Source organism: Fundulus heteroclitus, chromosome 1 (genome assembly GCF_011125445.2).
Source record: "Fundulus heteroclitus isolate FHET01 chromosome 1, MU-UCD_Fhet_4.1, whole genome shotgun sequence".
Classification (NCBI taxonomy): Eukaryota; Metazoa; Chordata; class Actinopteri; order Cyprinodontiformes; family Fundulidae; genus Fundulus; species Fundulus heteroclitus.
In genome coordinates, this window is record NC_046361.1 from 11,208,033 (window position 1) to 11,222,669 (window position 14,637).

Below are 14,637 nucleotides of genomic sequence, written 5' to 3' on the forward strand. Positions count from 1 at the left end.
GCAGTGCTGGCCCACAGTGTTATATTGGTTTATCATAAGATGGGCCACATTTTATAGCTGCAGGAATTATGTTTTCCAGCATCCGAAGCAAGCAGCCAGTAATGGAGTTTTTCACTTTCCAACAGAACTGTGGCCTTAAAGCCAAAATGGAGGGTGGGGGCGATCAATCTTCCTGCTACAGCTTTTGGTCTTGCTCACCTCCCTCTGTGATTTGCCCTTTTCTTTTTCAACTCGAGCTAATTTGCACTTTCGCTTTGGTCTTAGCTTATGACCCTAATCAAAGTTAATAACAAAGGAGGAAGGAAGGGTCAGAAACTTTTCAAGGACATGTAAAACAAGGGGGCTGCCATTGATGTCTTTCACAGCTCGTGTTTTCTAAATAGTTGGATTGAGTTTCCGTTAAAAGGTTACAAACAGCTTATCCACCGTTAGGCATTTTTATTTAGACTGAATCCTGATCAGTGGCTCCCAGATGATGAAGCTCTAGGCATTGACAAAGAAGCTGCTGATGACACAGGAAATGGAGGAAGGAGGCGGTGCGCCACAAACAATCTTCCTGCGTGAGACACACACTGAGAACAGAACAAAGTAAACATCTTACATAAAACTGTAAAGCGTTGTAACAGTCTAAAAATAATAAAGCATTTTAGGTGAACAGTATTAATATGTACTTTCTCTTACTTCTCTTTGAGGCAGTTAGACTGAATAGATTTTTAATTTTTTTTATGTTTCCTTCCCAGCACTGAACAGAGGAAGATTATTGGTGGCACACGTTCTCTATCCTCAGTTTCCTGTGTAAATAATCATCAGCTTCTTTGAGATCAACTATCAAAGGCAAAATCAACGATAGTTCAAGAGTTCGTAAAATAGTAATTGCATAAACCGCCTGGACGTTTTTGAAATTGAAGTTCTTTTAAAGCGTTAGTACCTAGTTATGATCTGGACCTCGTAGACTCGCTGTTAGCTTCAGCCTCCAGGACCAACAAATGTGGATTTATTTCTTTACCTCATAGGGCTTTGCATGAATTGTTTGAGTCAGACTTCTGGACCGGCATGCTTACATATAAATGGTCTCAATAGGAAACAAAACAGAAAAACATAAGAATATTAACATTTAATCTGAACAGGATCATATAATCATATTTGGAGGGTGACGTGAAGAAATGATGTCTGATTATGTATGCCTGCAGATTTAGAGGTTTCGTTAAAATCTCATAGATACAAACAAAGGTAAAAATGTAATTGCATTTCAAATTGACCTGAGAGCACATTAGTTGAGCATTTGACAATTTTTAAACATTTTCTGTCGTAGGCTTAGAAGGTGGAAAGACTGGAATGTCATGAAGAGATTAACTGCAATCATAAACTACATCGACATTATTAATTTAATGCTTAATCCTAAAATCGTCCCATGATCTGATCTCAGAAGTGCTTGTAATCCTTTTCAGAAGGCTGACATTTCTTCACAGGTGGACTGATGCTGCCAATGGGATGCAGTGTAAGAATTTTCTTCTATGGTCTATTTGTTCATCTAGTAAAAAAGAGCAAATATACATGTTTTTTTTTCAGTTTCAGCTTTAAACTTAGATGCTACATTCTTCTTGATTCTTCATTTGTTGTCAATTAATGAAAACTAATCCACTGTTTGCAGGGATAACTCCATATGAGTTTGGGTGGACTTTTAATGCACAAAGGTGCAGCTGGAGCAGCAACTAGCGCTACTAGTAGTGGTGTTTAGCACGATCTAAACTTCGTAGGGACCTATCAGTCAGGAAGTGATTATTGGAAAAGGCAACAAACAAACAAACAAAAGCAACTACTAATAAAAGGATAGGCCAAATGTAAAGCTGCAGCTCACTGCACACAACTAGCCATCATAACAAGTCACTTTACTATAACTCCAGCTATCTTAGGAGTTACACAGATAATAATCAACACTGCTACCAGGAATAAGGTGAATACTAAATGATAAGGTAGTCATCAACTGTACTATATTAACTCCTTATGATATTTTTAACAGTACTTCACTTCATAAATCCTGTTTTTACAACTTGAAATCTCTTAAACCAAGACGTGACTCTTTTTTGTTATCTCTTTCCTTACTTACTTGCAATTTGCTCTTAACATAAATATTAAATAACCTACTTTAAGTTATTCCCTCATTGTACATCAAGAATGGAAACACAGAAACATTAATTATGACCACAATCTCTACAGGACATCAATGCACCCTGGGGAGCAGTTTTAATGGTTATCATGTAATGAAACCTCTAATGTCTGCAGAGAAGGACCCGTGAACCCACTGGGCAGTGAGCAGTCTACCCATAAAAGCACTGCATGAAAAAAAACTCATTTTCCATTGCCCTCCATGAGACCACTGCACTGTCACAGCAGGAGGTGCTGCAGCAGCAGCAGCCCAAAAAGGTTCTGCAAAAGTAGAGCTTCAAAAGCGTCAGCTCCCATCTAACGGTATTTAAAGTTTGCAGCTTGCTGTGCCACCATCAATATGTATGACTGACGCTGATGCACCGGTCTTCATGATTATATTGGAATGTAAACCCCCTCCCAGTTGTTGCAGAGCATTAAACTATCTGCGAATCATTGGCTTGTAATTTTAATGCAACATCAACTCTGTTACAATACAAAACCCTGAACCAGCTCAATGAGCTGCTAGTAGCGCTGATGTATCGAATGTTGGGAGTTTTATTTGAAACATCAAAGTCAAAAGCAAGTCAGCATTTGTTTGACAGAAATAAAACATAAATGAAGGGGGTTGCTTAGAGGGACCAAACATCAGAGCAGGGTGAAATGACGCTACGGCGCCACAACAGCGTCCACGGCTTCGCTTGAATCCAGTCTGTTGGATCATAAACCGTAGGAGCTCTGAAACTTTCTCTGCGATAGTGACCAAACTGATTTAAACTTACCAACCGGGGTCCATGAAGATGTACGACAAAGTGAACAGGATTTCATCAGGTCAGCTTAAAGTGTCCTGTAACACAGGTGGAGACAGCATTGCAGGTGACAGTGGCAGAGTGAGCAGGTTAACACAGCAAAACCAAGCACTCAAGGGACAGAGAGGGAAAACCGACAGGATTTGTTTCCCATTGGTATTATAAAATGTTAAATAAACATAAACAAAACTTGCTACACTAGTGCATCAGCAATCCAAGAACAGTTTTAAATCAGGTACAGTTGCTGGTAGTCACTGTACAGCAATGTTTTCTGTTGGAGAAAGATTTGACGTGATAAATAAACTTTTTAAAAAATTTTTGGTAAAACCTTCAAATGTAAACATTCAGGATCACTTGATTTGGTTATTTACAATCAGCCTAAGCACTTTTTTTTTCAAGCCTGCTATTTGGGAGTCACTGCCATGCAAGTTTTAGATTTGTCACCACAAATGAGCCATCAATTTAGGAAGAAGTTAGGAAACATGTATGACCTACGGGGCAGGAGGTTCAGAGGGCTGGGAGTGAAAAACACTGATCTGAGCAGCATTATGCTCTATAACGAAGTACAACCATTGTATAATAGATGTATATATAACAATTTATTTGTAGATCCAACAGTTTAACTGTACTGGATCTGTGACAGAATGCAAATCTAAGGCATTTAGAATTTGTTTTTAATGGAGGGCTACAGTGCCATTAAAAACTTCTGACAGCCCGGGAACCTTTCCACAGTTTGTCCTGCTACAACCACAAACTTCTATGTATTTAAATTCCTATGCAAGGCCAACACAAGGTAGGGCACATTTGTAACATGAATAGTAAAAGGATACATCGATTTCCAATATTTTTATTAAATAAAACTCTGACAAGAGTCAATTCTTTAAAGAACCACCTTTCACAGTCATTTCAATCTTTAGGTTGTGGTTTCCACCAGGTTTCCACTTTTCGTGACTGAAATCTGTGCATGGACTGTTTGAAGTACCTCAGACCTTGTTGAAATGGAAACAAAATTAGCCTTCACCCATCTTGAGTCTTTTGGAGCCTCTAACAGGTTTTTTGAAGATTGTACAGTGTTCTATGAGGCAAGCTGGCTTTGTTTCAACAATCCCATTCTTATTGATCTTCTTCCATAAAGGCTGGATTTGTGGACCGCTAAGAGTGGTGTGGTCAACAGAACACCGGCGCTATTGATCCCTGAAGTTACCACAGGCCTTTCTGACTAATGCCCCTCTTGCCCAGTCTGTCAGTGTAGCTGGTAGGTCTGCCATGTCTTGGTAGGTTTTCAGTTCTGTCGAACGTTTTATATTTTCAGATAAGGAATCCAACAATGTTCTGTGAGATGTTCAATGCTTGGTTTAATGTTTCATAACCATATTCTGATTTAAACTGATCCACAACTTTATCCCCGACCTGTTATAATTATGCTGATTGTTCACTAACATTCTGTAACAAACCTCGGAGAACAGACGTGCTGTGTCTATATGTTTGCTGTTAGAATGTGACAATCTGAAAAGCTGGACAGGTGTTAATACTTTTGTAAGCCGCTCAACATCAAGATCGCTGTTCACTAGCAAAAAACGTTCAACATGATGGACCTGGTGCAGTTTAGCCTTGAGGAACGGGCAAAAATTACAACACCAAGATGTGGTGAGGTCACAGAGGCTAATCCAAAGACACTGTCGGTGGTACATGCTGCACAAGGCGACTTTACAAAGTACTGACTATGTAAGGGTTGAACAATTATGCACACTGAAGTTTTTTGTTATCTTGTCCTGTTTATTGTTTGCTTTTTAATTTAAAAAAATAATACATTTTCAAAGGTGTAGGTATTGACATTTTATCAGATGCTAAGGACTATTTGCATGCTTTTGATTTCTCCAAGAATGTTTGCCTAATACATTCATGCAATTCCACAGTATTTTACATCATCCTGTGAACTGACTACTTCCTGTCTTTTTGACTTTTATTCTAAGGACAATTGACATACTTTTAGCTTTTCAGAGGCGTTGTCGGTGCATTCAACTTGAACATTATGTCTTGATTTGTGTGAATTCTAAGCCGGTGTCTCGTCAAAATTTCAGTATGGTTACATAATGACAATGAAGACTCTTGATTCATGATGATTTGTAAATGAAATGGGGCAAACACTAAAATAATCAATTTTAATTCCAGGCTGTGAAAACATAACCTGACTCTAGCCAGATTGATGTCGCTCCACCTAGCTCCACTCATCCATCTGGGACCTCTCCATAGGAATTGCCTTTTTTGAAGGCTGGGCCTTATCAAAAATCCTTGCATATGATTGGATAAGCCACTTGTCTGTCATCTTTATCGACGGGCTATTTCAACCACTCACACCGAAGCTAACCAGGGATGCTGTGAGAGCGACGCAGGAAAAAACAAAACTTTTTTTTCTCTTTTAAAGGTTTTTGCAGTTCTAGTGGCACGCGTTTTATTGACAGTGAGCTGACAGGAAGAGGGGGAAGACAGGCGGCAAAGCGCCGCGGGTCGGAGTCGATCCCGGGCCGACCACGTCGAGGACTAAAGGCCTCCTATCATGGTTCGCGCCAACCACTCCGGCACGGGCGCGCGGTTGCCAAATCCGGTCGGGAGAAGGGCGAAAACATGGTTTCCACCAACAAAAGCCTTCAGAGCCGTTCTCTGATGTTCTTTTAATGAAACAATATCAGGTAGATTGGACAACACAGAAGAAATAGCAGCATCAATATTAACGCTTGCTTCCTCGACGAGCCGCCATTGCTATCAAAACAGTCTCACGTCATGGTCGCTTCTCCACTACGTCACATCTATGAAACTCCAGCCCTGCGTCCTGATTGGCTGGACAATAAAATTGGTTGGAGAAATCACTTTCTATGGGAGATGTCCCAGATGGATGTGAGTGGAGCTAGGCGGAGTGAAATCCATCTGGCTAGGGTCAGGTTAGTGAAAACATGAAAAGGAGTGAATATTTTTGCAGGCCATTGTTTGCTTTTCATTCATATTATTTAGTCATTCTTGTAGACATTCTTTCGGCGGATTGTATTTTAATATCAGACAAAGGTAACCTGACTAATTACAAAATGCAGTTTTCAATTAAAGATTTCAGTTATTAGTGGGAAAGGCTTTCCAAACCAACCTGTGATAAAGTAGCATCTCCTAAACCTAATAACTGCTTGTGCAATGCTTGGAGGCAACAACTGCAATCAATACATCTTCTACATCTCTGGAAAGGAAATTTTGTCTACTTTTCTTTGAATTTATTTTTTTTTTTTTTGTATATTTGCATTGCAGTTGTATTCTTAGTAATTGAATTTCTCCGGGATTTGCACCGGGATCAATAAAGCAATTTCTTCGCCTAACGCTGCCAAATTGGAGAGTTTTTCAGCAGGGGTGGGCTGTCAGACTCAGATTAGGCATTTCCAGAACCTTTTTTGGTAGCATAACTAGAGATGGACTTGCTGATGTGCTTTGGATCATTGTCCTGCTGCGCAGCCCAGCCGCACCAGAAGTTAATTGCAGCTAGATTTCCAACTTAAATGTGAATTCATGCTTCCGTCATTTACAGCAAGTCATCCAAGCAAAGTAAAGCGGTTCCAGACCATCACACTCCCAGCACTATATTTTGTTGTGGGTTTGACGTTCTTTTTTTGAAGATCTCTGGTAATAACATAAAACATAATGTGCGATGTTCCTTTGACTTCTCTTTGCTGAGCGGTGTTTTTTATTTCTTCTTTTTGTTTTGCCTTGGAACTCTCACAGGAATGCCATTTTTGCCCAGTCTCTATTTTTAGCATTAAAACATGAACACTGACCTCAACTGAGGGCTGCACAGTGGCACAGATTTAAGCGCTGTCGCCTAAAGGTCCTGCTTCAAATACCGACCTGGACTCTTTTCGATTGTTCTCCCTGTGCATGTGTGGGTTCTCACCAGGTATTACGGCTTCCCCCAACAGTTCAAAAACATGCATGTTGGGCAAACTGGTCCCTCTAATTGTCCTAATGAGTGAATGCTTGGATACATGGTTGTTTGTGCTTTGTGTCTCTGTGTTGCCTTGGCAACATGTCTTGATTGCACACCACTTCTCACCAAATGCTGTAGGTAGGCAACAGCTCCCCCAGCGACCCTGCATGGATAACTGGGTGTAGACAATGGATGGATGGAAAGACAACCAACACTATGGTAAAAAAGGTTCAGTTTTTTTTGGGTTTTTTTGGGACCTCCTAGATGAGTCATCAAATATGCATAACTCCGGTAGGCCAGCCACTCCTGGAAAGGTTTACCACTGTTCTGTATTTCTCTATTTGTGGATGTAAACTTATTATGGTTCACAAAAGCCCCAAAGCCTTAAAAAATTTCTCCTTTCCAGACTGATAAATGCCAATTACTTCATTTTTCATCTATTATTAACTTACCTGAGATCGGGGAATAATGTGTTAGCTTTGGAGATCTTTTAGTTTACTTCATGTTGCCAAACAGGTTCTATTTAAGGGATTTCTTGATTATACAGCTCTGGAAGAAATTAAGTTTAAAATTGTAGTTAATCGGAGTGCGCTCGTGGCGCAGTGGGTAGCGTGACCCATTTACAGAGGCCTTTAGTCCTCAACACAGTTGACCTGAGTTTGAATCTGACCTATGGTCCTTTGCCGCATGTCTCTCCCCCTCTTCCTGTCAGCCTACTGTCATAAAAGCAACCCACTAGATCTGTGAAAAAAAAAAAATTGTAGTTAATCAGAAATTAAATTAATGACCTAACAAGGTTAGCAGAAATATCTTGAATTAGGAAGAGGTTGCTTTGGATAGCTTTATTCCCTAAAATGAATCAGCCTTTGTAAACTGCAGTTTGCATTTACTGTGTGTTTGATATTCAAATTTGATTAATAATCTAAACCTTTTCAAATTTGACAAAAAAAGCATAAACAGAGGACAAAACAAAAGCGGTGTTACATTTGATTTTTTTTTTCTGAAAGCCAATCAGAAATGTAGCTTTTTATTTGGTACGCAATACAGAATAAGGTGCAAACAAAGTTTTATGTAAAAACACTTCATGTGTATTGATGGTGGCAACAAAATGAAGGACAGAACAGAGGGAAGAAGATTATTGGTTATACTTGTCTGCTGTGATAATATCAAGAGAGATAATTCCTTCCTATTTAATTTTTTACTGCCTTAGAGGAAAGATGGGTTGATAAGAAAAGTGAATTTGCTGTGTGTGTGTGTGTGTAAGGCTGCCATCTACTGAGATCAATTTTGATGCTAAATAAAGTGACAGGAGCAGCGGCGCTCCTTAATCCAGATCAGTTGTGGCTGATAGAGAGGATCCTGCTGAGACGGGTAACAAGGTAAATGAGTTGCAGTTTATTAACAGCTCCTTCTCACACTTCGTCTGAGCTGCGAATGTTCCCTCAAACTTGTCAGGGACCGAAATGGCACAGCTCCTTAGCTGCGATGTGTCCTTCAAGTTTCAAGTGTTCTGCAGCAGTATTAACAAATTCTCCTCTCAGCCACGCTGACAATCTAGACCAGCGGCGTACTGTACATGAGGAGGAGGGCTGGTTGCTAGGTTGCATATTCCTTCAGTTGCAAAGCTCTTTGATACGCCGATACGTTGCCGTGTGCTTTCAGAGACATGTACCCACTCACGAGGCTCAGGTTGGGCACCGCTGCATACCAAAAAGATTATTGTGAACACAGATCACTGCGTGTAGTTGTGGTTTTCTTCAAATCAGCCCAACAACAAGAGGTAAATAACAAGGCAGCCTCTCGGACGGACAGCTAGACAGGAGCCGTCTGAGCAGACTAACAAGGTGAGCAGACACTGAGGGCTGCTGTGGCGGACGTCCGTGCTTCTTCGGGAGGAACCGACAACAACGAGACTGGCACTGCTAATAAGGTGTCAGAACAACTCTGCCCCTCACTGCGAGAACAACCACGCAGCTCGCACTCAGGACTGCTGGCAAAGTCCACAGATTGAAACCAGAGCAGGCTGGAGTTTCACACAAGGCAGAGTGCAGCTTGGACAAAACAGCAGCGGCGCACTCCTATCAGAGATGCTGTGGGGTATTCAACAGAAATGGCATGAGGAGGGACCCGAACGTTTTTCTGCGCACTCACGCAGTGGACCAAGACTCAGAATCGGCCAATTCGACAAGCTGTTCATGAGACAAAACCTCAGCTGCTTGCATTTATAGAGCAGATTTGAACTATCGAAAGCATTGATCTTATATTAAGAACATAAAATGAAACGTGGTCAATAAGCAGTGATGCAGTGGGGAACTAGTTTTAGATATATTCCTATATATGCTGACCAGCAACAGGCCAGACAGAAAATCAGAAATCCTGTTTTCTTCCAGTTAGTGAATGCACCACATGTAAGAATGGCAGTCTTACATTTGGATGCTGGTGCAGAGTAAAAACACTCACAGGTCATCGTTTTCACTATAGTCAAGTGTTTAGCATGAAGCCAGAAGGAGAGAGATGAGGGAAGCTATTTTAAAAGGAAACTGGTTTCTCTACACGTCAGGAAATATCTAAGGAGAGAGAGAGAGATAGAGAGAGACTTTCAGCAGATTAGAGGAAGGCTGAATGCAATCCAGCAAAGTCACGTTTCATCCCTTGGAGCTTCCAACTATTGTCTGATTGGGAACATGCTGGACCTGGAAGAGTTGGCAGCCTTTTGGAAATATCAGAGTTAAGGGTCTACTTCACTTAGAAAAAAACAGAGATGGTTGTTTGAGTAATGTCAGCCCCACTAACAGGATTTATCACTAAATTAAAAAATCTTGTCTTTGTTTGAAAATATTTGTAAAATCCTGCTGCCCACCCCTCCCCCCATACCACCTCTGCTTCCAACATGAATAAACAAGACCTTTCCAAACAGAAAAGGCAAGAAACATATATTTTATTGCTCCTCTTCTGTCATAATTCTTACCAAACAGGTTGAAGCTTTCCAAAACCCAGAGATCATGAATCAAACCCGATAATTTTGGATCAGTGCATCTCTATCTGCAAACAAAGGCAGGAATATGTAAAAAGTAGATTAACAGCTGGCTTTCAGTTTTAAAAAAAAACGTACACAAGGATGTACTTAGTTATTCAGACACATCTTTTCCATTTGCTTCATGTTTGTTTAATAATTGATAGCTGTGGAAGCTGTTGCGGATTTTGTCCACTTTGGGTACAATTTAAATCCTTTTAGATTCCGGTGAAGAACGTATTATGTGCTCACATTTAAAACCCTAGACCTGAAAGAAAGAGGACTTTTTTCTTTGATGCGTGCCTTAAAGCGCGCTGATTAAATTTACACATATCAGAATCTTTTTTTTGTAAAATTATGCAAGAAATTATTCACTTTAGAGACGTCAAAACAGGGGGGGTGATAAATAACCTATACATATAGCATGAAGATTTTATATGAAGATAACCCAAACAGGCGGGCACGCCGTTAACGCTGTAACAGAATGTCGAAAGGTATGGAAGACAAAATGAACCCAGCTTTATTTGTCTATTTACACATTGAAATTACAGACCTAAAAACAGTAAGATATCTATACGATGAAGCCGGCTTAGTGACTATCTTGGTTTTATTTGTCTCTGCTGCTGTGCCGAGGCTTATTTTGCAGCCTGCATTCTAATGAGACTGAAAGCGAGCAGGGGAGGGAGAGCGTGGGGGGGGTGGGGGGGGAGGAGGAGGAGGAGGGATTGTGTAACTCAGAGTTATATAACACAATATGCACGGCCTTCTCTTTCTCCGTCTCCCAGCTCCTCAAACAGGGAAACACAGCGCAGCGAGCAGCGGGAGAGCGTGGAGGGCTTAAAAGGGTGCTTGTGTTAATGAGGGCGCTGTGTGGAGATGTGCGCCCCGCTAAATAAAAATCATACCTCATTACGGCAGGGCTTCTAATAACGCCGGTGATGAGAATAAGATGTTTGGGGAGTGGGGAGGTGTGAAGGTTGAACCGCCGGCTTGTCTCAGATGAAAAGCAGACCATTGGAGGGGCATCTGCTTTCACCCTGATGTTACATTCTCAAGGTTTGTGCCGTCGAGCGTTTGCTCGATGACTCTGTGGACACCGCTAGGGATCAGCCTCAGCAGCTACAGTAGATAGCAAGGTTGGTGTTACTCCATGAGTCAAATAACGGGCCTGCGTATTGCTCCGATTTCTTTTTGTATTCCTTTTTTACAAACTTCCAACTCAAGTGTGTTAATCTTTTATTGTGAAAATTTCTGTTTAAAACAAATCAACTGAGACAGCAAACAAGACTTATTGATGCGGCTTATTTATGAAGTACAAAACCACACACCTAGTACGAAACAATAATAATCAAAAAAATGTTGTTATAAAATTAGATCTATCACTCTACAGCGGCCGGCAATTCCCGACGGATCATCAAGAATAGTTGACTTTCACGCAGAACGTCTCCTCGGTCTTCTCCTCCGAGTTATTGACGTAAACCAGGATCTCGGCGGAGCCCGGACTCTGGCTGGGAGCGAATCGTAGTCCGATGGAGTAACTCTCTCTGCCTCCGACCTGAACACAGTCAACATAGCAAACACATCCCCTCACTGTTTTGTTCTTATTCAGTCTTAATCAATAGATGCTCTGTATCAGTAAGTCCTAACCTTTTTATATAAGCAAAACCCACAGTTAAAACAACATATGTCCAGAACCATTCTCAAGGATAGAAAGAAAGTAGAATTATAGGCTTCGAAAGATATTTGGGTTGCCAGATAGTACAGGGTATATCACCCTTTGGAAAGACATTCACAATGGAGGATAGACTGTATTGGCAGCTGCAGCTCCCTGACTGACTGTCGTGACAGTCCTTAGCTGGACCCACAGAACAGTTGGAATGCCTTTTACCAAAGTAAAAGCAAAATGCCAAGTTCATAAAGGAGGAGAACATTTGTCTGCGAATGGTTTACTGGAACTGAACTGACATTTCTTTACAGTACAAATTATCAGCAGGTCATATCAAACAAGCTGGACTCTTGTGCTTCTGCAAACATGTTCAGCAGGAAAAAAGATGTTTATTAGAAACTGAAACTCTACGTTGTTTCTTCAGAAACAAATAGAAAACGGCCACATCAGGTGAAGTGCTTTCAGAACATTGCAGATGCTCTCTCAACAAAGCTAAACCGGAGCTGGAGCAGCGTTCTGAAGCCGTCCTGCTCTGAGTCCAGCTGCGACGAAATGTCTGTCACTGTCAAGACGAGTAGCGAGCCTGCAGCATCTCTGACATCATTGGACGATATAACGTGATGAAATGAGACCGTGTGTTATTTCACTGCAGTTTAACGCCAGTGAATTTTTTACGCATACACACGATATTGATTTTATCAACTGTCGGAACGGGACTCCCAATTTCAAAACTAAAGTCAGGTTTAAGCAAATTACATTTTTACTGTAGCAAATATTTCCTCACAAGCCAGCAGCAGTAAATTCTGACATGATGGTTGTTTCAGGCAACAGAGGGCCCGACCAGACTGCCACACATTTTCCAGGATAATTAATTCAGAAGAATTACTTTCATTCATCCGCTACAGTGGATTATTTTTAACTGGCAAGAGAAAAATCACACCCAGCCTACAGTATAACAGACAGTCACAAGCCTGTCTATTGTTTTTTACTGATTTGTTGACCTTAGTGATGAAGCCGATGCTCAAATCAGAATATCAGGATGTTTGTGGAGTTAACTGTGGCAGAGGAAATGACAAACAGGAACATGGATAGGCTGAACTTAAAGACTTAAAAACTGCTAAATAAACCCAGACACTACATATGACATTTTTCTTTTAATACTATGGTATCTGTCGGTAAAACAGTTTTTTTCTGACATAATTCATTGTCTGAAAATGAATTGCTATATTTACTCTGTTGTAAATAGAGATCTGAATGGCATTATTCTTCAATTATACTTTTTTTTAAATTGTGCAAAATAAACTGTATCTTCTTGTTGGCTTAGCAATACATTTATTTCCCATATATGTATCTACAGCACTGTTCAGAACATAAACTTAGCCAGCATCAGGATATGCTGACTGAGTTTCTGTATTTATTTCATATTAAATTCATGCCTTTAATCCTAATTATTTTTGAAGAGGGGAAATATATGGAGCTAAACCAAGGACAGCTTGCAATGATACCGAAAAAGAGTTGTGGCATCGTAAAATCAAACATTGAAAAATTAAACATTGAAAAATCACTTGCAATGAAATTTTAAAAGAGACGTGGCCATTGAAAAATTAGACATTGAAAAGTCAAGGATTGTTAGAAAGTAAAAACTTATGATGATATTCTCATTTTATGCTGCAGCTTTTTTTTCAAAGAGAGATGTTTTAATTAGATTTTTTATTTTACTGGCACAGACTATGTTACTAAATGCAATCCATATATTTTCCAAGGGTTGAGGTCAGGGTTGTTCCAGTAGTTTAACTGTCTCCCTGAGAGGAACGTAAACCTAAAACAAGCCTGTCACATCATGGACTGAAAGGGCAGATACCAAAAAAAAAAAAAAACTAAAAAAATGTAAACCCTCTATTCCAAAACACCTTTCAAGCATGATGGGAAATTGCAGGAACCTATTTAGACAGGAGCAAAGTTTTATGGTCAGAGAATAGAAAAACTATAGGCAATTCAGCAAAAGGGACAAGAATAAAAAGTGTGCAGAAGGAAAAGTGAGGCTTTCAGACCTAAAACTACTAAATTGGCAAAAGACAAGAAAACTGAACCTTCTTATGGCAAATAGAGGTTCCAACCAGCTAAAGCTTCTGGAGTAGCCCCTACCACAACCCTCCATAAAATGCCTGGGGTAAAAAGCTGGCTCCATATCCAGAAACCAACCAATTAACATGAATTATTCCATTTCTGCCAATAAAAGAAGCCTGTTTCTACCCAGAAGTAACTCTAAAAGCCTGTGGTTTCTCTGTGGTTTAACCAGATAAGATAAGAAATGCCTTTATTGCCCCACAATGGGGAGTTTCGGGTTTGACAGAAACACAGACAAAGTAACATCAAATTTATAGAAATGAAAAAACAAGCTAAAATAATTTAAAGTTAGACCTAAAGCAATGGAGGTGGATCTTCATCAGAAAGGCTGAATTAAAAGTTAAACTGATTACCAGAGTAACAAGTATCGCACAACTATTGATATATTGTTACACCATATTCAGGTAAGAAGTATGTATAAAGTTGAACTTGTATGTATATTTTTTGCATGAATTAGAGAAAAGGCACAATAAATACAACCTTATGGACCCAATTCTTGATTTAAAAAATAATTTAATCAGTCCCTTATATGAAACATTAACCATTCAAGTGAATCCTTAATAGCCCAAATTTAATATGACATTAATATTTGATGTATGTAAAACCTTTTAGCCTTAACAAAAAAGAAAGAAGAAGAAATAAAAGCTTCTGAGGGAGCATGTTTGTTTGTATTTGTTTGGCCTGTGAGCTCAGTAAGCTGGTCTTTCTTTGTAATGAGGCATTTCAGTCGGTTTCTTACTACTTAGTTTACATTATTACAGACGTCCGTCCCAGTATATATGTGTTCAATGGAAGCTTTGAGCTGGATGCCATGACTCTGTGGCTATGACTTTAATAACGCTGTGAAGCAAATAAGACCCAGAGAGCCCAATAAGCACAAACTGGGCAGCACACACAGGTTGTATATTATGTGCTC

The 14,637-nt window shown here is 40.0% G+C and overlaps 1 protein-coding gene across 1 annotated transcript in view; it reads right to left on the bottom strand.

Annotated features, from left to right (window-relative positions):
- Positions 1-11,151: 11,151 nt before the first annotated feature.
- The window catches only part of nphp4 (nephronophthisis 4), a 293,994-nt gene continuing 290,508 nt past the window's right edge, over positions 11,152-14,637 (bottom strand). The window contains exon 29 of the mRNA XM_036133980.1: positions 11,152-11,483. Within this exon, the coding sequence (XP_035989873.1) occupies positions 11,343-11,483 (141 nt within the window). The 3' untranslated portion in view covers positions 11,152-11,342. The remainder of the gene's footprint in view (positions 11,484-14,637) is intronic.